General features: G+C 37.4%; 1 protein-coding gene across 1 annotated transcript in view; it reads left to right on the forward strand.

Annotated features, from left to right (window-relative positions):
- LOC121322203 (sorbin and SH3 domain-containing protein 2-like) overlaps positions 1–26,289 on the forward strand; it is a 96,714-nt gene that overhangs the window by 37,498 nt on the left and 32,927 nt on the right. Inside the window, exons 4-10 of the mRNA XM_041261853.1 lie at positions 5,106–5,230; positions 8,805–8,949; positions 10,018–10,190; positions 11,996–12,062; positions 15,323–15,373; positions 22,874–23,063; positions 23,529–23,643. Coding sequence (XP_041117787.1) covers positions 5,106–5,230; positions 8,805–8,949; positions 10,018–10,190; positions 11,996–12,062; positions 15,323–15,373; positions 22,874–23,063; positions 23,529–23,643 — 866 coding nt within the window. The remainder of the gene's footprint in view (positions 1–5,105; positions 5,231–8,804; positions 8,950–10,017; positions 10,191–11,995; positions 12,063–15,322; positions 15,374–22,873; positions 23,064–23,528; positions 23,644–26,289) is intronic.

Here is a 26,289-nt window from a genome sequence, read left to right on the forward strand (position 1 = left end):
AAATTATCAGTTTCTCTGGTTTTACTATTTATAGGTATGTGTTTGGGTAAAATGAACATTTTTGTTTTATTCCATAAACTACTGACAACATTTCTCCCAAATTCCAAATAAAAATATTGTCATTTAGAGCATTTATTTGCAGAAAATGACAACTGGTCAAAATAACAAAAAAGATGCAGTGTTGTCAGACCTCGAATAATGCGAAGAAAATAAGTTCAGATTCATTTTTAAACAACACAATACTAATGTTTTAACTTGGGAAAAGTTCAGAAATCAATATTTGATGGAATAACCCTAATTTTCAAGCACAGCTTTCATGCGTCTTGGCATGCTCTCCATCAGTCTTTCACATTGATGTTGGGTGACTTTATGCCACTCCTGGCGCAAAAATTCAAGCAGCTCGGCTTTGTTTGATGGCTTGTGACCATCCATATTCCTCTTGATCACATTCCAGAGGTTTTCAATGGGGTTCAGGTCTGGAGATTGGGCTGGCCATGACAGGGTCTTGATCTGGTGGTCCTCCATCCACACCTTGATTGACCTGGCTGTGTGGCATGGAGCATTGTCCTGCTGGAAAAACCAATCCTCAGAGTTGGGGAACATTGTCTGAGCAGAAGGAAGCAAGTTTTCTTCCAGCACAACCTTGTACTTGGCTTGATTTGTGCGTCCTTCACAAAGACAAATCTGCCGGATTCCAGCCTTGCTGAAGCACCCCCAGATCATCACCGATCCTCCACCACATTTCACAGTGGGTGCGAGACACTGTGGCTTGTAGGCCTCTCCAGGTCTCTGTCTAACCATTAGATGACCAGGTGTTGGGCAAAGCTGAAAATTGGACTCATCAGAGAAGATGACCTTACTCCAGTCCTCTACGGTCCAATCCTTATGGTCTTTTGCAAACCTCAGCCTGGCTCTTCTTTGCTTCTCAGTGATGAAGGGCTTTTTTCTAGCTTCAGCTAGCTTCAGCTAGACTTCAGCCCTGTCCCTAGGAGCCTGTTTCGAACCGTCCTCGCCGTGTACTTCACCCCAGCTGCCGTTTGCCATTCTTTTTGTAGGTCACTTGATGTCATCCTACGGTTGCTGAGTGACATTCGAATGAGTTGGCGGTCATCCCGGTCAGTGGAGAGTCGTTTTCGCCCTCTGCCGGTCTGTAGCTTTGTTGTCCCCAATGTGTGCTGCTTGACCTTATTCTTATGAACCGCCGTCTTTGAAATTTTAAGGATGGAAGCAACCCGACACTCACTGTATCCCTCTGCCAGTAAAGCCAGAACTGAACCCTTCTTTTCCTCACTCAAAACTTTCCTTTTCAACTCTTTAGGCATGGTCAATAGTTATTTTTTTATTCCAATTACTTTTGAGGTACTACTAGCACTGTGTTGCCATCCAACTGGTCCTATTGCAAGAGGACAGTGATGACCACAGGAGTGGTTTTTATACTTTTCCTCGTTAAATAAGATTTGGTTCAGGTGATCCCCTAATCAGTACCTCATTCAGTAGAATGAGGTGTGCCTGTGTTGGAATTCAACAGACACTGGAATGGAAAGGCTGCCATACATGTAGAGATGCTGATTTAAGAAAAATTTGCAGTGGTCTCTTAATTTTTTCCAGAGTTATTTATATATATATATATATATATATATATATATATATATATATATATATATATATATATATATATATATATAGACACACACACACACACACACACACACACACACACACACACACACACACACAGTCACCTCCAAAACTAGTGGCACCCTTGATAAAGATGAATAAAACGACTGTATAAAATAAACAACACAGGTAATGAGCTATATGTTATGCTCAAAAATATATGAAAACTATATTCTTTTATACTAATGCAATTGCTCAGAGAAAACGTTTATTTTTAACAAGTAATATTTTTTTTCTCAAAAAGATAGGTTCAAAATTATTGGCACCTCTAAAGATTCTTATAAATAAAATCAAACAAAATTAAATCTGCATTAACATCTACTTTTTTAAGTACATCTCTTAAGGAACTGTATTGTGGCCTTCCATGGCTTCCTGTTTCACTGGAGTATAAAAATGAGGTAACACGCATGTAAAATCCATTTGTCATCCATCACCATGGGGAAAGGCAAAGAACTCACAAATGAAAATAGAGACAAATGGTTATTGACCTTCATAAATCAGGCAGTGGGTACAAAAAATAGCTAAAAACCTAAATATACCACTTACCACTATTAGGGCAATAATTAAGAAGTTCAAAACCAGTGGAACAGTGGTAAATCTGCCTGGTAGAGGACGCAAGTGCATCTTGCCCCCACGCACAGTGAGGAAGATAGTTCGGGAAGCAAAGAGGAATCCAAGGGCCACAGTTGGAGAGTTACTGAACTTGGTTGCATCTTGGGGTCACCAAGTCTCCAAATCTACAATTAGACGCCACCTCCATTCCAATGGCTTATTTGGAAGGGTTGCCAGAAAAAAAAGCCTTTGTTGAGAGCAGCCAACAAATATAAGTGCCTGTAGTTTGCTATACGGTATTGGCATTTGGATTGGAACCGGGTGCTATGGTCAGATGAGACGAAATAGAGCTCTTTGGCCACACACACCAGTGTTGGGTTTGGCGTCGAAAGAAGGATGCGTATGCAGAAAAGAAACTCATACCTGCTGTAAAATAAATAAAAACCTGGTTGCCTCTGCCAGGAATCCGATTGAAAACCTGTGGTTTGAATTGAAGAGGGCAGTCCATAAACGCAGACTGAAGGATATCAAGGATCTGGAAAGATTCTGTATGGAGGAAAGGTCTAAGATCCCTTCCAATGTGTTCTCCAATCTCATAAAAAATTATAGAAAAAGGCTCAGTGCCATTATCCTTGCAAGAGGAGGGTGCACAAAGTACTGAAAACAAGGGTGTCAATAACTGTTACACTTAATTTTTTTGGAAATTAATTTATAATTTGAGAAGTGTGTAATTTTGGTTGATTCCCTTGAATCATTAATAAAGTACAATATATTCCACATGTTTTGAAAATTACAATATAGCTGATTACCAGTTAACTTTTTTGCTCATCTGTATCAAGAGTGCCAATAATTTTGGAGGTGTGTGTGTGTGTGTGTGTGTGTGTGTGTGTGTGTGTGTGTGTGTGTGTGTGTGTGTGTGTGTATATTGTGTATATATGTATATATATATATATATATATATATATATATATATATATATGTGTGTGTGTGTGTGTGTGTGTGTATGTGTTCATTATGTCTCAATCCTACAATTCTAGGTGATGCAAAACTGTTGGCCACTGTACTTTTAGATTGTGATCCAGAATAGCAGCAGAATAGTGTGAAAAAAAGTACTGTTTTTTATTTTACCATATTCAAGACATTTCTTTCATTTACCCCTATTAGATCTGTTGAGTCAGACAAGCATAATTAATGTAATTAACTCTTCAACTGATTGACAGATATGTATGCCTTGCAGCACAAATTATAATAAAAAAAAAAACAGGGAGAAAATACAAAAGCCACTCAGCAAGCAAGCGTCTTTCACTGTCTGTCTCCACTTTTTCCACACCATTTACTTCTCATTGCAGCTGCTCACCAAGATGGCCCAGCAAGCTTAATTAGGCTGTTTTACTTCACGTACCGATTGGACAGCCCCATTTACAGCTGTCTAGCACTTTTGGGTTCAGGAATTTTAGAATGTTCTTGCCATCTATCTACGACTTGCTGCAAATAAAATCTTAAAAAATGTTCCACAAATGCAGACAATTAAAAAGACAATTTTTTTCCGTTTATTTTTGTATTAATATTATATTATATATATATATATAATCTATATATATATAATATATACTTACTATGCCAAAAAAGGGGAACAGACATAAACGCATCATTCATTTTTCACATCGTTAGTTATTGCCACGTCGGAAAAAAATATCAACTAAATATTAAACAAACCACCTTTTGTTTAATTGATGGAAAGATAGTTATATGTGTCAAGTTTGAACACTACTGTACTATTCTAGAAAAGTACATTCTAATGTTATTGTATTGCCTTTTCGTGCAACCATACAAGTATCCTTTTGAAACCAATGCTTTTTCATCCATAAGAACTTGAACAGTCTTTCATCTATATTATGGTACATTTGGGATATTTAATAAAAAAAATAAATAAAAAAATGATCACATTAGATTTTAAAAACTTCATCTTTTCTTTACACCAGGGGAAAATGTTTCTGTTCCTGTTCAGATCAGCTGAGATTGAAGAGCTGACCCCATCAGAGATACATCATTTAGTTTTCCTGTTTAGAGCGTTTATGTCCGTTCCCCTTTTTTGGCACTATTTCAGTTTCCCACTTCTTTGCATTCCTAAGATCAGTGTTTGGGATGAACAAAGTAATTGGAATTTTCCCACAATCTCCAATCTCTGTCCGTTTAATAAGCCAGCCAGAACAGTTCCACAACAGGTGAAGTAACAGATCCACTTCTCCATATCTCACACACAACAGTGTATTCAGTAGCACTTTCCCATCCTCCACCATCCGTACTCTAAATGTATGTAGTGGTACTACTGTAAATTCTTTTTTTGTCATTGTCAGACTAGTTCAAATATTGGACCTAACTTTGGCATTATTAATACAGTCGAAACATTGTTTTTCTTTATTCTTAATCTTTTCTTTTCTGCTTTAATCAGGAATTTAAATAAGTGCATGCAGTTGGCATCAAATATCTATTAAACCACTGGTAAGCTGATAGAATATGAGAACCAGGTTTAAGAAAGTGAGCTAAACACTTGTTCAAACCCCTAACCCCAACACTGGTTGCAAGTCACTGTTTTGTTTAGTTTTTTTACATAAAACATAATATATATATATATTTTTTTTTTTTTTGGAATCCCTTACTGAGAATCAGTAGTCTCAGTCCATCAGATTTAGGTAATTAAATGTAATGGTTTGAATATATATTGCATTATATGATATAATCATATATATATGGTTATATTATATATATATATAGATATATATAATATATATATATATAATATATTATCAGTTATAACTCAGTCATAGGAAATTTTCATATGAATCCCTTAAACTATATTGTCTCATACTCTGCAGATGTCTGGAGATCTTGTAGTGCTAATGACGGGCTTAGAAATGGTGATGCAAGCAGTTCATCTCTGGCAGCCAAGGGTTTCAGAAGTGTCAGGCCAAATCTACAGGACAAGAAATCTCCAACACTGGTAAATTCAATTTAAAAGCATTTTCAACTCACTTGTGCTTCTGATGGTTCTTGTGTCTTATTGTGTACAAATACAGGGGTGGATTTGTGTTGCTGCAATGCGAGCAATACAGCGAACAATGTGAGCAATTGTAACACAGTGTTTTGTACCTTGTTTTTAACTTGCTCATAAACAGTTATGGTATGTGTAAATATTAATAAAATACATTGACTTTTGAAGGAGTTACAGGTATACTGAGCTCTATTTTTCATTGTGCTGTAATGGTAAGGCCTGGCAGTTTGCAGCCAAAGGGTGACCAGGCTTTTTCTTGTTATGCCACGCGCCTGTGGAACTCACTGCCACTCACTGGAAGGCGTACTTTTTATAATAATGATTATCGTTATATATATATATATATATATATATATATATATATATATATATATATATATATATATATATATATATATATATATATGTATTCCATAAATAAAAACAAAACGGTTTTTGTTGGGTGTTGATTTTATTTTTGTTTTGCTGGGTTTGTTGTGTTGTTACTATTGTACAGCACCTTGTGAGCTCTTGAAAGGTGCTTTTATAAATTAAATTTCTTCTTCTTCTTCTTCTTCTTCTTCTTCTTCTTCTTCTTCTTCTTCTTCTTCTTCTTCTTCTTCTTCTTCTTTCATTAAGCCCTGTTTCATCGTTGAACTCTTTAACTTAAATGAAGGGACATTCAAGAACAAAACTAATTTTCCACACCTAGGGATGAGGTGCATTGTAAGCCACTGGATACTCCCTTAGCCCTCCTGTACCTTAATATGTGATCCCATGCTTATATTAGCACAGTAAATATATTAAAACATATAGAACAATATTGTTGAGTCAAACATTATAAAAGGTGATACCAAGGTAAGAGAAGTGTTATCACTAACGCATGTTTTTTGTTTTCTTTGTTTCTTTCTTGATTGTGTGGATCTCTATGGATCATAAAGGTCACACCTCTGTCCCCTAGGAAAGAGAGCTTTCACTTGTCCCCTCTTTGCAATAAGCAAAATAAAGCACCTACTTCTAGTTCTAGGCATAGTCAAAAGCATGAACCACCCTTTGACATTGTCCATTTAGATGTTCAATATTTAACAAATGAGGAGACTATGCAAGAAGACTCCAGAAATGCCGGTACACCTTTTTCTTATAGAGAGACCTCCTTTTTCAGCAGATGATACTAATGTCTCACCTCAAGCCAGCAACAGGCAGACTCAAGAACGCAAAGTTTCTGCCTTTTAAATTAACCTTATCAGAAGATCAAGGTGCCACTAATATTCCCAGTACACAACAGAAGCTTAAGCTTAAGCACACTGCAGAAGTAAAACTTAAAGAGCATTTCTCCTTGTCATCTCAAAATCCTAAAAGCCAGCTTGACAGATGCACAGCTTCTCTTTCCATTCTGATTACCCCAACCATTGTTCATAACACAGAACCTGGGCCTGTGCTTGCTTAAGGGCAGTCACCAGTTCCTTATACTGCAACTAAAAGGATGACATCTATAGACACAAGACAGGCATCATCATTCTCATCTTCAGCAAGGGGTCAAGTGGTATAAAATCCAAGTTTCCGTCTTGTGAAAGCCACTTCACTTTCTAAACAAAGCTCCCATTGACTGGAAAAATACCTGACACCCCTACCTAACCTCAAACTTTTAATGCAAACTGCTGATAAAAGAAGTTGGATTGCTTGAACTTTTCTCAGAGAAATCCAGATTAATCAAAGAAACAATTAACTCCTAAACAGAAGGATCATCTTTTATGGAGTTAAAAATGACACACAAAGTTAAAGTATTACTGTAACACAATAGGAAAATGAAGATCAGCATTAAGTTCCAGCAATTCACAGGATTATAGTCTCTGTAGGATTAGAATTTAGTCAGTGGTATAATGTTTCCAATGTTTATAGCTAGGCTAATAGTCCATTATGCAGAAGTTTGTTTTCTAATTTTATCTTTTCCAAGCTTTGTTTTTGTTTGTTTCTGGATTTAGCTTATTAATTTCAATATGTGCCTGTGGTGCATCACTAAAAAAAAATTAAGTTCCCATGGTTACAACAGTTAACCACAGAAGAGCTCCTCCACCTAAACCCAAAAACTAAGCACTACTTTTGTGACCAGGTTTTCTACCTACAGCGGGTTTTGTTATGTACAGCAATGCTTGTCAATGATTCTCAAGTTTATTCAAACATTTTATAAAGGATTCTTTCCTCCCCAGTTAGCAGCCAGATTATTTAGTGCCATTGAAAAACTAACCCATCTAGATATTTTTTTTTAGTTCTATGATCTCAGATCTCAGGCTTCCTTTCTTAACTGTGTAACAATGTAAACACATTATATGACTAACATGTACGTGTCTAGTATTATATTAGTTCACATCTTGCCATTTTGGTTAAAGGTTTTATTTTTTTCAACCTGCAGCTTGAAATCCATAAACTTTCTGTAAAAGCCTCATAGACAGGCAGACAAACCTCACCAGAAGCCTCCCTTCCGTCTCACCTGGTACCTGTTAAAAGATCCAGTTGCTCATCTGACAGCTACACCAGTGTAGAGCCAATTAGCTTGCTGAAAGTAGATATCCCTGCACATCTCCAGAGGACCTTAACCCCAGCCCCATACTCCCCTTTTTTGAGTTCTGCTCACAGACTCTTGAAAACCCACAGCGCTTGAACGAAACAGCAGGCACTGCCACAGATTTCACTGTCAGTGAATATTCATCTCACACACTAAGCGATGCTAAGCGTAACTTTAAAACTCCAAAAGAAAATTTGAGATAGTGTGTAGGTAATTTCCCTCATAGAGAAACATACTATTACTGACAATGCCTATAGAGTTGGACCTATAACAGTCTTTAAATATGTAAATGAAAAAAAGTAGCAAACTCTCAAAGTATATGAGAAACTACAGCTTATCAAACTATATGAGAAACTACAGAATCTTGAGTCCAAGCAAAAGCATAACAGGTATATCCATTTTTGGAGACACCAGAAGATGAACAGCAAGTGAGCAGGACTACAAACATGGGTCATATATAAGCTAATACTTGACACCTACAAGAGTTATTGCTGTAATTGTTCAATACTGCTACCAAACATTTATAATAAATATTTTACCAAATACATGTATACCCTTTCCTCCATGAAGTTTAATAATATTCAAATTTCCTACCACTACATAAAGCTTTTTTCTTTCTTTTTTTTTTTTTAAATGCACAAACAATTATATTGTGCAGTATGTGTTTCTTTAATAGAAAACACTGGACCTATCAAACCCTTCATAAAAAAATGCATAACTGTCTTTTGGGCTGCACTGTTAATGGAATGGTTTGTCGTGGTTTACTGCTATATTTGTTTTTGTTACGTAAGTGGTAAACCAGATGGGGAACAATAACCAAGCACTTCATATTCTTCCCTATCATCATTCTGTTTTGTTTTCATTGTGTACTAATTTTGTCCAGCTGACAGTGTTACCTCATGCCAGCTCCTTGTTTTATTGGCCAGTGTTCATAACGCACTTTTGAGTAGTTTTTCTGGTTCCTTGGTTTGTTTCTCTTAGGGCCAGATGACAGTGAATGGAAACTCAAGCATTGCTGGCAGCCCTCTGAGTCATTTACAAAGACCCTTCTCCCCTCCTTCAGATTACCCTCCTCCACCACCTCTCCATCCAAACAGTGTTGTCATGCAACACAGCCGCAGCATGGGTAAGTTATTCTGTGCAAAATGTTTACTTTAAGGATTGCATAGCGCACTCCGATTTAATTAAAATGTACACTAAAACATTGTGTTTCCGGGTTGCTGGGAGTGCCAGTGAGATCCTCCTGTTCAGTTAAAGTGCACCTCATTTCTGATATTTAGCCTACTTATTTTACTAATATAGGAAATTTACCTTTATAGGAAAGGTTATATTCTTAACAAAAGTGGAAGGTAATAATTATTATTTATCATGTATCAAGATGTGTATAAATCAGTTATATAGTATGCACACAATATTGATAATACATTTATTTTGGTGATTATGAAGGAAAATTCTATGCATTTAATGCAGAGCTGTGTCTGAAGATTTATCATTATAGAGATTACAAACGTGGATCAACCAAAATTGGACTTGGCTACTAAATAACTGAATATTATGCCACCCTCTGTCCTGCCTCATTGCATGAATGTTATGCAGAATATGAAAATGGTATATTACAAACTGTAATGTACATAATACTAACATGTAAATATTTTAAGTTGTAATAAAGAATTTTAATTTAAATGACTATAGTTCAGTAATGCAATGGCAATGAGAATTATTCCCTGTGATTTTTCCTACTGCAGTGCTACAGACAGAGTGATCCCTTAATCCCACTGTACACGCAACAGGGATTACAAGTAAATCTGTACTATAGAGTCCTTCAGGAAAGAAGGATTGGCAAACCATCAGCTGTAGTTGTGGGTTGTTTGCTATTGTCTTATAAAATGTTTACCTTTGTCTATTTTAGCAGATCTGTAATTATCAGTATAACAAAAAAACGCATTCCAAGCAAGTGAAGCAAGTCCCTGCTGCAGCTGGCATTGTTGTCTTGTTATGTAGCATTTGAGTTTAGCTCGGAAGGTTTGGACTTTAAACAAAGGTGTCTCAGAGCTGGCATTGCAAATTTTGAAATTATTTGTATGCAATTATGTAATGGAGTAAACCCCTCAGAGAGATTTGGAATGTGGCTTTTACACAGGTAAGTTTCAGTAGTGTAATGTGTCTTAATTTTGCCATCACTTGCTGTCTACAGAATCGCCTGAGTCCATGACACAGGAATCCTATTCTCATGGCTACACTGCAGTGAGCCCAGTTCCAATCTGTAGGATGACTGAAGAGGAGAAGAGAGTGTCTGTTATTAAAGCGCCTCATTATTCAGGGATTGGACCAGCAGATGAAGCTGGCATTCCAATTGCTATGAGAACGGTAAGAGCATTTCAAGTCTCTTTGTTTTGTTCTCGTTTGTCTGGTTTTTTTTTAGTCCTGTTTAATGGCTTGAAGATTTTTTTAGTGAACAAAATTCTTCCCCCTTTTATTTTTTTTACTTTCTCCTTTTCAATGTAAACTATGATTTGTGTTTTACCTTGAAGCTGTTTTTTGACAGTAATGCCCAGTCATGCACACTGTATAGAAAACCCCCTAATATAACAGGAAATATAGGTACAGCAGTCCCTCGCTTATACAAACACTGTTATGCTGTACCAGAGACACACACAAAATATAAATAAACGTGAGAACAGATACAAGTAGCCTACTAAAATTAAGAGTAGGATTAAAATAATGCATATAAACTCATACTCTACAGAGTAATTGCAATCTAAGGGTTGGGAAAGAGCTGAGTTTGAAGTCTCTAATTGCTTTTTGCAAAGAAAAGAAATTATAACTCGTATCAACAGAAAAATAAAGTAGCAGGGAGAGTATGTGTTTTACTTGCAGCCATGCCTACAAGGTACTGTGTAATATAATAACGTGTCAATGCGATACCATGATCTATTTTGTGTTAATTGTGTACTTAAGTAGGTTACGGTAAAAAAAAAGAAAATGAGCTAAAATAATTTAGTTTCAATTTAAAATTATCTTGTATTATTTTCACATTGTACAGTAATATGTACAGTGTAGGAGCATGATTTATGCTGTGTTACCTGTAGGCTATAGGCTAAAGTAAAAAGAAAGTCTGCTAGGTATTAATTTGATTGTACTACTGTACTGTATAGTGTATAGGCCAACTTTACAGATTTATATTTGTACGTAATGTAATGTATACAGAGAACACATTCGTGTTATTTGCACAATGATTTATACATTTAAAATAAAACTACCTCTCTTGTCTTCAGACATGTCCAGTTTAACAAGGGACTACTGTACAATATTTACAGCTGTTAGGCTCATGTGGCTTCTTGCTTTCAGATGTTGGCTTCATATTAGATAGACAGCTATGTTCTGTGATTCTCTGAGTCAGGTTTTGTCCTAGACAAATTAACCCTTTCTTGACAGTAATTTTATAACGCTACTGCTGCCACACTATCAAAGCTTTATGTCTCAGAAAATACTTGAGGTAGACACTTCAAATTTGTAAGTTTATTAAACAGTAGAAATTGACACATTGCTTCAGCCACTGGACTTACTAATGATACAGATGTTTTTTTTAAGATCCATTTTAACGAATAGTAAGACATTTAAGCAGTCTGTAAAGACATCCTCCTTTGATTATGTCGCCGGAATGCTAGGTTTCTGTTAACTAACACTCCATTAGTTGCAGTGAACGCCCTCATAACACAGACGTCAAAGGGCTTCTTGTTGTGGCCTACACTTTTGTAATCTGAATACCCTCTGTTGCAGAGAATTTGTGTATTACAGGATGTGTAATGAGTGTAATACATCATTTAATCTAAGAAAGCACTTCATGTGTAAGAATTGCTGTTTGTATGTGTGTGCTTGGTAATGTATTTATTGCAATCCAAAGATAATGGCTAACACTTTCATTCTCAGCCCTGTGCTCTCTTCAGCGACTGTTGCTACGTTTATTGTTCTTTCAAATTTAATAACTGTGGCTCCAAATGTAATTGAAATGCAGTATTGGGTTTAGTGAATCATAATTGATAAGTACTTGTACTAATCTCTGAACAAACCTTAGCCCCCAGAGAAATCCTGATTTTATTCAGGATGTAAAGCACAGTCCCTTTTACATTATCTGGCAAACATTTGAAACTAAATTGTATTTTATAATCTAGACGGCGGACAGGCCAAAGGATTGGTATAAGACCATGTTCAAGCAAATTCATATGGTGCACAAACCAGGTAGGTGATTTTTATCAGTTACAGTAACAAAGTGCATCAAATGTTTGTTTGCTTTTCAGTTCTTTTAAAAACATTTTGGCTTTTGAATTTAATATTGAAATATTATACACACCTTTACAAAAAAAATCTGAAGCAGCACGCTATAATAGTAGTGTTTTTATTCCTGAAAAAAAAAAATCCACTTGACCCTGCCCTTCTTCATTTTGACATGGGCTTGCAACAAACTTGAAAGTGGCACGCAGGTAGGGCTGTGCTAATATTTTGGATGTCATGAATCATAAGAGCTATGGATTGCATTGAATTGGGTGTAATTATTGTGCTCAGTGCTCCTTATAAGATTTTAGGTCATTAACTAATTTGCTCTCCAATTTAGACACTAGGGGCCCTTTTTTCATAGGAGACTGAGGGGCTTAAGCGTGCATAAGCTGTCATTTTAGCCATTTAGACGAGTGACTTGACGTTTTTTGTACATGTAAGGTGTTTCTAGGGATTTAGTCGCCCGTCTATTTTAAGTTATTCACGGCTAGTTAAATTAGCTGACATTATTTATTTCTTCTTAGCAAACATCTCCTTACCCAGGACGACTTACCTTGTATACCAGATAAAATACATATCAAGAATTACATTATAATTAAGAGCAAGATACAAAATACAATGACTTCAGCCCTAATAAGAGCAAATACAAAACACAGTATGATTTGATATCAGGGCAATTCAAAAGCTGATAACAGTTTTGATAGTTACATCAGGGTTAGTGCAAGTGAAATACAAAATACTAAAGACTGGATTAAGTGCAGGATTAAATACAGTAAAATAGGGAGCAGATATGTGCAAGTTAAAGTGCATTAATAAAGGCAGAGTGCTATATTGTCCAGATGGAAAAATTGAGTATACTTTTGAGACACACCCCTACATACTATTAGAATTAACACATCTATTATTCGGCTTTTATGACTTTCTAAGTTACATCTGCTCTTAATTGGTATAACTTTAGTTGCTATTGTTTAAAAGATAGACAATTCACTACCCTTTTGATAGCAAGAATGGCAGATTTTTTTTTCCGACGTGGTTGAGGTCCAGGCAGAGAGAAGGAGAATAATGAGGAGAGGGAGTTATCCTTTAGCTAGATTATACAGACCCCCTATTCATTTTTTGCACCTAACAGATGATCTGATTATTTGTTGTTTTCGACTAAATACACAAGCAATATTGGATTTATGTGAGGAGTTATCAGGTGATTTGGAGAACACAATGCACACGTTGCTGTTCCTGTGGCAGTGGAGATAACCACTGCCCTAAGATTCTGTGGGAGGGCTTTCAAGGTATGGAGGATATTTTATGCCAAAATGAATAATAAATACATAAACAGGTCAACATTGAAATAAATAAATTAATGACTTTTCATTTATTCATGTATTTTTCATTTTGGCACAAAATATCCTCCATGTCATAGATCCATTGGACAATGGGTATAAGCCAGTCTACCATGTCATAAATAGTGACTGAAGCGAATACATGATAAATATGTATGTGTTCCGAAAACTACACCATTGTCACAAAAAACAAAATAATAATTTTATACAGTTTTGGGGATTCAACATCCTATTTTTGTATGATGATGGGATCTGGTGATCCTTTGCCTTGTGGGAAGGTTTTATATAAATGAACAACTGCATCAGCAAGTATTTCTGCTTTCTCAGATGAAAAATGTGGTTTCTGTTGATTTTTATTATCTCCAAAACTGGCGAGGCACACTCTCCAGTTGTATTGGCGTTTGCAGCCATTTATTGTAGCATACATCATGTTTTTTGTGTTTGTGTTTTTTTTCAGAAATGCAGATTAGCATTACAAACAACTAAATAACTAAATGGTTGCAATTCTGAGCCCTGTCTCCTTACTGATATTCTGCCTAGCTAATCAGCACATTGGTGACTACAGGTTTTGAAAATCACACCTACATTGACACATCTCCATTGTTACCTGAAGGAGAGAAGTTATTCATCTAGATGAGCATAAGTGATTTAGATGCTTAAACCCCTAATTAAACACTTTACGTCATTTACGAACAATGGGACTATTCCAGCTCTGACTACAGCTGCATATAAAAGCACAACTTTGGTCAATTTAGTCATGTACGACAATAGGGCCCTAAGTGAGTAAAATGTATTTTGTGTGAGTAAAACGCAACATTACCTTGAAGTCATGAGTACGTTCAATAAATACTGCATGCACTTTAATGCTAACTTATGTGTTATGCATTAACTACAGCCTTACATTTGAACTGCAATGTTACTTTGAACCAATGTACAAAAACTTAGTCAACAATTATTCTTATTTGCTTTATTGACCACTAACAATATGTGAAGCAAATAAATACAGAAACAGAACACATCTTTTTTAAATCCCAAAGCTGTAGATGGAATATACTTTGCCAAAAGGCCTGCATGCACATACTGTATCTTTCCAGTGATTTAACCTAAAACAAAAAAAAGCTTTCTTATAATCTCCCTTTCCAAGTTGACAGCCATGTGCCTAAAAATGTAAAAACAAAACAAAAAAATCCCCCAGATATTTTTTAAATGGTACCAGTACTGCACTAAAAATAAAGAAAAAATAATATGTATTCCTTACTGATTGCCTAGCTATAGCAGTTTAAAACATCCTGTTCTCTCCAAACACAGAATATTGTATTTATTATATATGTTTACCTTCTAAATATTCACAAATGGGAAAATTGGTAGGTTAGGTTGAGGGGGATAAAGATGGCGCTGAGCTATGCTAAGGCTTATTCACCAGCCACAAATAGAAGACCTTTGAAAACCTTGGTTATGTGTTTCTGGCAATTCCCATACAGGCTACAATTAACTGTACTGACATGATCCATTCTCTGGCTATTGCCTGCAGTTTATTCACAATTGGCCATTGAGATGCCAGGAATAAAATGAAGCACAAGAATCTTGATAACTTGCAAACTCAAACTGTGCAGCAAAATTGCTGTGCATTAAATTGAATGTCATGCATAATTCATATTTTTTCAGTGCATAAAACACCCAGTACACAGCTTATCTAGGGCGTTATTGTGATTATTTGTTAAATTTTTCACTCATAGCACAAAAGAGATTTGTTAATGTGCTTTGAAAAAATTGTGCAGATATAGCTTGCTGTTGAGATGTCAAGAGTTTCATCAGCGACGGTCTGTAGAGTAAGCAAAGCAAGCACTGTATACATTAATCTTGACTGTCTTAATGTTGCCTCCACAGATGATACAGATGGAAATACATGCAATGCCACCAACGCATTAATAAATACTGGTAAGAGTTTTGTCAATATGATTTTAAGTCTCCATTTTTTCACTTTTTTAAAGTTCATGTAAGGACACTACATACTGGTAGAAAAGGGAAGGTCATGTTCTTTTGCAGTTCAGTTGTGGCAGTGATTGAGTAAATTGTCAAATAACTAAACTTATTATTAATTGAGTTTCTTTTTGCTGATATGGCCAGTCAATAGACAGACAAAATATAGTGTTACACGTTCCCACATGTTGCTATAACTGTTTAAATAACATACCTGCAGTTTTTCTTTTCAGTGTTAACATCCTCACAACTGCTGACACATAACTTTAAACTCTGTTTCAATGCTCATTTTAAAATGACCGTGCTAGTGTAAGGATTATTGCCCACACTGTCAAACAGGTAACACGGCCATAAAGATCCATGATGTGGTATGGAACAGAAAAGCCAGAGCACTCTTTATGTTTGTTTGTTTTTTTATCGCTCTTCCTGAAGTGATTTAGAGCAGGGTTTCCCAGTCCTGGTTCTGAGGACCCACTGTGTCTTCGGGTTTTCATTCCAACTGAGTTCTCAATTACTTAATCAAAGCCTTAATTGAACTAATAATGTGCTTAATTAGACCTTTTTAATTGTTCAGCTCCTAAAAAGTTGCCAATTTCAAGTTATATAAAATTGTATAGTTAGCTTGAACTCTCCAACTGTTTAAAAACTGAAAACAATTAAATAGGTCTTAAGCTAATGAATTGTTCAATTAAGGGTTCTATTAAGTAATTGTTAACTCAGTTGGAATGAAAACCAGAAGACACAGTGGGTCCCCAGGGCTAAGACTGGGAAACCCTAATTTAGAGGACAGATCTCATACCCCAGGGCACTAAAGCGGCCATTTTGAAAAGAGCTTTGAAACAGACTTTAAAGTTGTAAGATGTTAACAATGAAAGGAGAAATTACAGGTTCATAATTTAAACACTTGTAGCAACATGTGGGGCCGTATAACCACAGGCAGCGGAAGCTATTTATGACTGGGGGGGACAAAGCTTGCTGAGTGCTGTTTTTAGTGATCCCACCTATACACAATTTGTGAGGTAATACTGAAAATAATTCAGGTCCTACCTATTATCGCGGCGAGATCTTCAAAAAATGGAGCTCAATTTGGCCCAAGCATAACAATTAAAAAAAAAAAAAAATCACAAAACAAAAGTCTGCAACTGTTTTTAAAAAAAAAAAGGTATGTCAGAGCGATACACCAGGGTTTTTCAAACTTTTTTTTTTTAAACTGTACCCCTTCTGTCAGGCGGTTTCAGCTAAAGTAACCTTTACAATTCTCGCTCTAATGAATGCTACCACAGTTGCAATTAAAGGCAGAATAATCTGGTTAAGACATTTCTTTTTTTTTCCTGTTTATTTAATTTTTTTTTTTTTTTTACAACAGTCTGAGACTGACAGACTGCTGAGACAGAAAACCAAACAGTAGGCTTCATTCTTAAAACTTAATTATATGTCTTTGGATACACAGCGTTAAAGTATTTAGGAATCTTAAGAAACAGTCGTATTCACTTTCTATTGGGCAAAGTTATTATAAATAATACAAAATAGTCTGCACTTTAAATGTTTATCACTTTACTATTTACTTCCCACCTCCGCATAATTATGTGAGTCATTTAAAATGTTTACAGTATCAAAAACATTAACCTCAAGATAAAACCATAATTAATTACTAACAGTAATGTACTTGTTTTTATGAAAGTTAGCATAAAAATGATCCAAAGGGACTCTGTATTACTTTCTGTCGCTTTGCACTTTCTGTACTCCTCTGTTTTCTTCCTTCGTTATTCTTTTGTAAGTAAGAAACATATCAATTTCAAACACCAAAAACAAATTCAACCAGCCACTATTGCTGTTAATAAAATGCAGCCGCACTAATAAATAAATCAAAAATAGTCAAAATATGAGCATTGTGATGACTATTTATGTTTACCAGAGCATTTATGCTTCTAAAAAATTTAGAAACACTGTGCTTCACTGATACGACAAGTTGAAAACAGCAAAGATCATGAGCAGCACAGAGCGCTCTCTGTAGGTACAATCCCCAGACCCCTGCCTCACCTATATATCAGAGTGGAGAGCCACTCAATCGAAATGGCACATGCGTACAGGTGAAAAATGTAGACGTGATAGATTGTGTTTTTTTTTTTTTGCAGTTCACTTTAAGCTGCTACAAAAATTAAATAAGTGTACACAGTGGTTTTGTCAACATATAATACCATTAAAAAAAACAATTCAAGATCATTATTTTCTATTACTTTAATTTGTATTTGTGCATTTCTGAGTCGTTCTGCGTACCCCCCATCACCCTTAAAAGTACCCCCAGGGCTACGCGTACCCCCGGTTGAAAACCCCTGCTATAGACCGTGCTTGGCAGTATCTGAAAAATTGAGCAATTGCATTTTTGTTTGAATTGTAAGGCCTGTGGTGTGAATTGTAAATATATCGGTAGGCCCACTTTTGTGACTGTATATGAAATACTGTGAATGCAACATTCATACAAAGTTTACTGGACATGGTTTTTTGTAAGCGATTTACAAATTGTTCTAAATTAATTACAAATGCAAAACAGAAAATAATTGATTGCATAAGTATTCACCCCCTTGAGTCAATATTTGGTAGAGGCACCTTTGGCAGCAATTACAGCCATGAGTCTATCTGGATAAGTCTCTACCAGCTTTGCACATCTGGACACTGCAATTTTTGCCCATTTTGCAAAATTGCTCAAGCTTCGTCAAGTTGGATGGGGACCTTTGGCCAACAGTAATTTTCAACTCTTTCCACATATTCTCAATTGGATTGAGGTCCAGGCTTTGACTGGGCCACTCCAGGACATTGACCTTTTTGTTTTTAAGCCACTCCAGTGTGGCATTGGCTGTATGTTTGGGGCCATTGTCCTGATGGAAGATGAATCTTCTCCCAAGTCCAAGGTCTCTTGCAGACTTCAGCACGTTTTCCTCCAGGATTTCTCTGTACTTTGCTACATCCATGTTGCCTATCTTCACGAGCTTTCCAGGCCCTGACGCAGAGAATCATCCCCATGGCTTGATGCTGCCACCACCATGCTTCACGGTAGAGATGGTATTCTCAGGATGATGTGCGGTGTTAGGCTTGCGCCAAACATAGCGCTTAGTGTTGAGGCCAAAAAGCTATATTTTGTTCTCGTCGGACCATAGAATCTTTTTCCACTTGATCTCAGAGTCTCCCACATGCCTTCTGGCAAACTCTAACTGAGATTTGATGTGAGTTTTTTTCAACAATGGCTTTCTTTTTGCCACTCTCCCATAAAGGCCAGTTTTGTGAAGCACGTGGGCTATTGTTGCCGTATGCACAGTGTCTCCCAGCTCAGCTGTGGAAAACTGTAACTCCTTTAGAGTTGCCATAGGCCTCTTGGTGGCCTCCTTGACTAGTGCCCTTCTTGCCTGGATACTCAGTTTTTGAGGACGCCCTGTTCTAGACAGATTCACAGTTGTGCCATATTCTCTCCATTTCTTAATAATGGACTTTACTGTGCTCCAGGGGATATTCAATGCTTTAGAAATATTCTTATATCCTACCCCTGATTGGTGCTTTTGATGAACCTTATTCTGGATTTGCTTTGAATGTTCCTTCGTCTTCATGATGTAGTTTTTGTTTGGAAATGTACTAACCAACTGTGGGACCTCCCAGAGACAGGGATATTTAATCTGAAATCATGTGAAACACCTTAATTGCACAAAGGTGGACTTCATTCAACTAATTATGTGACTTCTAAAGACAATTGGTTGCACCAGAGCTTATTTAGATGTGTCATAGCAAAGGGTGAATACTTATACAATCAATTATTTTCTGTTTTATATTTGTAATTAATTTAGAACAATTTGTAGATTTTATTTTTCACTTTGATATTATGGACTTTTTGGTGTTGATCAGTGGCAAAAACTCCTAATTAAATCAATTTTGATTCCATGTAGTAGCACAATAAAATGTGGAAAAGTCCAAGGGGGTGAATACACTGTTTTTCACATTTCTGCCATTTCAGATCGGTATTGTTATAAAATAATATTGTTATGTATGGCATTTTTAATTACCTTAATTAATAAGGAACTAGAACTACATTTCTGCATTTTTTTTCATGCTTTGGCCGCAGTTGATATGTTTAAGGCTGTCTCATCATCAGATGTTTTGTTTTATGTCCAAGAACCTAACTTATCATCATAACCCTGGTTCTCTGAAATAGAAATGCAACCATTACTGTATGGGAACTTACCTCCTAAAGAAGCCGAAACATGACTATTATAAACCAAAGCTGCTCCGCAAGCCTGTGACGTAGTCGTGACACGTCCCGGAGGGCACAAAGGCACTGTGCTCACAGATCTCAGCGTCATTTTTCCTTTAAGCCTGCTGCAATAATGGATGCAGCGACCTTGACGTTTAACGGTTACATTTCTATTTCAGGCAACCAGGGTTATGGTAATTACCGTATGGGTGAGTGCACCAAAGTTGTCGCAAGAGCAAGATTGCAGAACGACTGGAATGCTACAAGGCTAAGCCCAGAGGCTGCCCTGTACTTTACCATACGGGACCCCAGTAACAGGTAGCTAAGGCAAAAACATTTAGGTAGAAACTCACCTCTATGCCTGTGTTGTAAGGGTCAGCTAAATGCATGGGCTCAAGTGGAGGCTTCATGAGTACATGAAGCACCACGTTTAGCCTCCTGTGAGGAACAATGTCCTTCATAGGCAGTTGAAGCCGCTGAGCTGAAAAATTGTCCCGCCAGAAAGTGAGCTTGACATGGCAAGCCAAAATGGCTGCGAGATAGACCTTTAATGTGGAGGGGAATTTCCCTTTCTCAAACAGGTCCTGCAAAAATGACAGTATAATATAATATGCCATGGGACAGGTTGTGGGGTCGAACCCATGAGGCAGACACCATGTCTGGAAAACACCCCACTTGTACCCATACTTGGAACACGTGGACGGTACTCTGGCATTCTGCAGGGTGTCAATGACCCTACTAGAAAGCCCAGATGGCTCAAATGCAGCAAGCTCAATAGGTCGGAATGCCAGAAGGTCCCCTGTGCCTAACTGAGCAGGTCGTGGCGCCTCGTCTCCATGGCTAGTCGCTCAGGGACTGCATCATGGTTGAAAACCAGAGTTTCCTGAGCCAATAAAATGCTACTACGAGCACCTTGGCCTGGTCCTGCCTGATTTTCTACAGACACAGCGGGATCAGGGCAAACAGTGAGAAGCCATATAATATAACAGATACCTTGGCCACTAGTGTGCCAAGGCATATGTTGCCAACGGGTCTCCGCCTGCTATTATGGAGAACCAGGGAGGCAAAGAGATCTATCCCTGCTCTCCTGAACCTCTCCCAAATGAGGCTTGTCACCTCGGGGTGAAATCTCCACTCTGAGCTGCTGGGGACTGTCCGTGAGAGGAGATCTGCTGCCCAGTTTGTCACCCCGGGCAGTTGTACTGTCCGCAGTGAGAGGAGGCCGCCCTGGTGGTTGATGTAAGCCACCATTGTTGTGTTGTCTGTATGGACAACATCTGTCTCCCTTGAACCTCATAAAAAATTGCAGTTCCAAAACATTGATGTGGAGACCCTGCCAGGGGGTTTCCACACACCTTGCACACCACTGCCATTCCACACAGCCCCAGCCTTGGCTGGACGCTTCCTTAGTAACAACCTCTCTTCTGGTGACAGGCGTAGATGGGCCAGCTGTTTCCACCAAGAGAGTGCCTTTAGACAATGATGAGACACTGTCAATAGGTGGTTGCGGTTCAGTGCGGGCTGAAAGGCCCTGTTGTTGAACCAGTCCTGCAGATGGCGCATGTGCAGGAGCTAACGGTTGAGCCATCAAGCCCATATGTTTCTGGAAAGTCACTACCATGAGCACTTTGTTGAGCTAAAAGAGCTCTAACCAGGTGGCTATTCGTTGCACTCTGCTGTCCAACAGAGTGGACAGCATGGCCCTGGAGTCCAAGCACACTTGTAGATAGAAGGTTGACTGAGAAGGCATGAGCTGGTTCTTCGCATGATTCACCGTAAATTCTGTGTGGGTCTCTGCCTGTGCTGGAAACTGGGCACAAAAGTCATCCAAATAACTGAGCACTTTGATGCCAGGGAGAGGCCAAATGGCAAGACACGGAACTCGGATGTTGTTCCCTGAAAGGCAAACCGCAGGTACTTCCTGTGCGCAGGTTTTATGGGGATGTGGAAATAGATGTCTTTGAGGTCCACTGTGGTGAACCAGTCACTTGGCCTGATTGACTGAACAGCTGTGGCATTGTCAACATTTTGAGGTCGAGGATCGGTCTGAGGCCATTATCCAGCTTTGGCACTAGGAAGTACAGGAGTAGAAGCCCTCCTCCCACTGGAGGGGGTCTATCATGCAAATAGCCAGTTTTTGCAGCAGAGCTGCTACCTCCTGAGACGCCGCAGCAGCATCTTGTGGGCCTATGACTAATGTTGTAATCATGCCCCGACAGGGAGAACTTAAATGCAGGGGATTCGCTGATAGACTCCCTGTCCTCAGATGGGAATGCCAGCTCCTGTTCGCCTACCTCCTCAGAAACGGTGATGAACAGTGTGCCCTCCTGTAGATTTTATTTTTCACTTTGACATTATGGACTTTTTTTATGTTGATCAGTGGCAAAAACTCCTAAGTAAATCCATTTTGATTCCATGTTGTAACACAATGAAATGTGGAAAAGTCTAAGGGGGGGGGGTGAATACTTTTGAGAGCCACTGTATGTTGCTGGATCCTTGGGAAGGAGCGACTCAAGCCACTTGCTTCACGTGGGGTACAAGGCCACAGCACGACACAACAAACAACAGGCTGTAGTGCACACAGTACACTTAAATGGTAAAAACTATTACATCGATTAGTTAAATATCACATATACTTTGGGTAAAAAAACAATAAATGCGAAATATACAGATAGAAGCAACAATATACTAATCTGAACAAGACTGTCTGATCAGGCCAGTCTTGAAAGAGATCTGTGAGAGATCTGTGACTGCAGTGCCTTTGTGCCTTGGGGGAGGAGCCATGATTGGGTCACAAGCTCACGGAGCAGCTTTGGTATACAATATGCAGTTTTGGGGTCTTTAGGAGATAAATACCAATACGGTAATGGTTACATTTCGTACTTGAAAGGGAACGCTCTACCATCACAAACTACAATCAAAGAGAGGTAGGCTCACTTCCTTCAGTGCCCTCTTTCTCTTCCAGCTCAGAGGAGAAATTATGAGAAAGGATCATATACAAATAAAAATAAAAGATAAAAATCCAAGTCCATTCTAACCGAAAACCACTACTTTCTGGTTATCTACAAAATAAAGAAGATTGTCAAACTTACTGAAAAAATAACTCCCCTTAAATAATAAAAATCCCCCCTAAGCCTGGTTCCACTCTTACTGAGGCAACACAATGCATCCCCAAAGCATTGTAAATAAAGGTTGTTTTACCTTATTTATCTCTGTGTTAGATAATTACAGCCCATCAAAACCAGTGCAGGCACACCCTGCACCCAAGACACACACATACTGGCCTTTGTCGAAGAGCATCTCTGATAATGGCACTAGCGCCTTTAGGGACTCATCGCCTTTGCCTCCCCCTCCACCACCGATGCCATCTCTATCCCAGCTGAGACCACTGGAGAGGGCCAGTCCTGAAATGTAAGTGAAATCCTTGAAACAGTCAACCTACATGCCAAAATCCCAATTGTACAAAAAAAAAGTTGTGTTAATTTACAATATAGGAAAATTCAGTGCAATATTGATAAAAAGCCTGATCATCAGCACTGAATATGTTTCACTAGAGAAGCAATTGATGAAAAAATGACATTTATTTATAAATAATACAGAAAGTATATTTATGATAAACGTTAAGCTCTTGTACGACAGTGTGTTATTTCATGAATACTAAAGCATTAAAGAGCAGACGTGTCTGGGGTGTAATTGCAAGTGACACGGTGGGGGGGAGGGGAGGGGGGAGCACAACTCAATAAGATATGCTAAGCTCTTAAAAACAATATAGTAAAAATCTCTCTGCAGTATAGCCCTTTAAACACATTGAGAAGAATTGTGAGCTTAAAGGTTTTACATGTGCTGCAATACAGCTTTTATTTTTGTTTTCAAAAGGAATGAATGGGGACCTCCAGACAGAAAAGTTGATACCCGAAAATACCGTGCTGAACCCAGGAGCATTTTTGAGTATGAGCCAGGGAAATCATCCATTTTACAGCATGAAAGACCGGTAAGAGCTATATGAATAATAGTAGTATCTAGCAATAATAACATTTTCAAAATTATTATTATTATTATTATTATTATTATTATTATATTATTATTATTATTATTATTATTATTATTATCTTTGATGCATTTTACTTGGTATGTTAGTTCCTTCATAAAAAAGTTAATGATGGTAGATGGCTTTATCCACCACCTTTCTTTCAAGCACAATCAATATTATTTACTGTTTAGCTGTGCTGACAAACTGTTTTGTCAGAAAGAGCTGTATCTGCAACAGACGAGAAACAAAGAGCCACTGAACCCTGAATGAATATGATTTACTGTACACCCTCAACCACAGGACCATAGCAAATCAGGCGATACAAACAAACAAAAAAAAAACGTTCATAAAATTGCAACTTGATGTTTGTCCTTCATTTTATATTCTCCTTTAATCAACAAAAATGTCAACAGCAACATTATATGATATAAATTCACATGGACAAATTGTAAAGCAGTTTGCTCCCTGCTGTTGACTGTCTGCTTTTCAGAGATCATTGTTAATTAACAACACATTATATAACTTGATTACTGCCTGGAGCATCATTTTGTTTCTTTCTGTATTTGATTTTGTAACAGTCAAATCTTATTATGCAGTGAGATTTTTTTTCTCCTTGCCATCTGTCCCTGAACCCTTTAATGAAATTGTCGGTGCATCAAAATGAGTAAATGTTAAGATGCAGTTAAGGATGCTATTAAAATATTTCATCCTGCTTAGATATTTCAGCTTCTGACGCATTCAAGGAACACCATCTTAAATGGCAATCTGTTTATGTACTCTTGTCTAAACAATATGCGAACACTGATTGTTTGTGACAGAATGATTGAAGATTGGAACCAAAAGGCTATTCGGTATACCAAGGCGCCTACATTTCAACATGTAGTTAGCTGATTTAAATTGTAATTTAATATTTTTGGGCATTTCAGTCTTTAAATGATTCATCTGTTGTTTTGGCACTTCTTGCTCCAGAATCCATTGTACTTATCTACAATAGTATTTAAACAACCAGTCTAGAATGAATACACTGGAACAAAGTAAAGTTGTTCTCTAACATAATCTAAAAACTTCAATAATTTGATCATTCCTTTTCTAACTTCTGTCTATCTATTGTTGAACCATACTTGGATTCCTAACTATGACAAGCTGTTCTTAGTGAGGCACTGACTGCAACTCAAAGCCTTCAAACACAAAAATATAAGGAAGAATATGTTTTAACAGTACTTGCCACTAAAGAAAACAGATTTGTTTGAATTCATTTTAGTAATTCGTTATTTAACTCCAGTTTAGTTTTTGTTAGTGTCAAGAACATAAGAAAGGTGACAAACGAGAGGACGCCATTAGGCCCATCTTGCTCATTTGGTTGTTAGTTGCTTATTGATCCCAGAATCCCATCAAGCAGCTTCTTGAAGGATCCCAGGATGTTAGCTTCAGCAACATTACAAGGGAGTTGGTTCTCTGTGTAAAAAAGTGCCCCTTTATCTAATCTCCATTTGTGACCCCTGGTCCTTGTTTTTTTTTCAGGTTGAAAAAGTACCCTGGGTTGGCATTATCAATACTTTTTAGAATTTTGAATGCTTGAATCAGATCGCCACGTAGTCTTCTTTGTTCAAGTCTGAATAGATTGAGTTATTTTAGCCTGTCTGCATATGACATGCCTCTTAAACCCAGAATAATTCTAGTCGCTGTTCTTTGCACTCTTTCTAGAGCAGCAATATCCTTTTTGTAGTGAGGTGACCAGAACTGAACACAATATTCTAGATGAGGTCTTACTGCTTGTAAAGTTTTAGCATTGCTTTCGTTGATTTAATTTCAACACTTTTCACTATATATCTGAGCATTTTGTTGGCCATTTTTATAGCTACCCCACATTGTCTAGATGAAGAAATTTCTGAGTCAACATAAACTAGATCGTTTTCGTAGTTTTTTTCCTTCTTCAATTTCAGTATCTCCCATATGGTATTTATAATGGACATTTGTATTGGCTGTGTGTAGTACCCTTCACTTTATTAAATGTCATTTGTCATGTGTCTGCCTGTTCTGAATGCTGTCTAGATCATTTTGAATGACCTTTGCTGCTGCAACAGTGTTTGCCACTCCTCCTATTTGTCATCTGCAAATTTAACAAGTTTGCTTACTATACCAGAATCAGAAAGTTATTAATACAGATTAGGGATAGCAGAGGACTTAATAACTGGTCCCTGAGGTACTCCACTGGTTACCTCGCTCCATTTTGAGGTTTCTCCACTAATTGGTACTTTCTGTTTTCTACATGTTAACCACTCCCTAATCCATGTACATGTGTTTCTTTGAATCCCTACTGCGTTCATTTTGAGAAGTAATCTTTTTCACGGGACTTTGTCAAAAGCTTTCTTGAAGTCTAAATAAACCATGTCATATGCTTTGCAATTATCCATTGTCGATACTGCATCCTCAAAAAAATCAAGCAGGTTAGTATAACAGAATCTCCCTTTCCTAAAAAACATGTTGACTGTCACCCAGTGAGTTATCTAGAGGTAATTTTCCATTTTAGATCTTATTATAGTTTCCATAAGTTTACATATAATAGAAGTCAGGCTTATTGGTCTGTAGTTACCTGGTTCGGTTTTG

Source organism: Polyodon spathula, chromosome 1, assembly GCF_017654505.1.
Source record: "Polyodon spathula isolate WHYD16114869_AA chromosome 1, ASM1765450v1, whole genome shotgun sequence".
In the NCBI taxonomy this organism is placed as follows: domain Eukaryota; kingdom Metazoa; phylum Chordata; class Actinopteri; order Acipenseriformes; family Polyodontidae; genus Polyodon; species Polyodon spathula.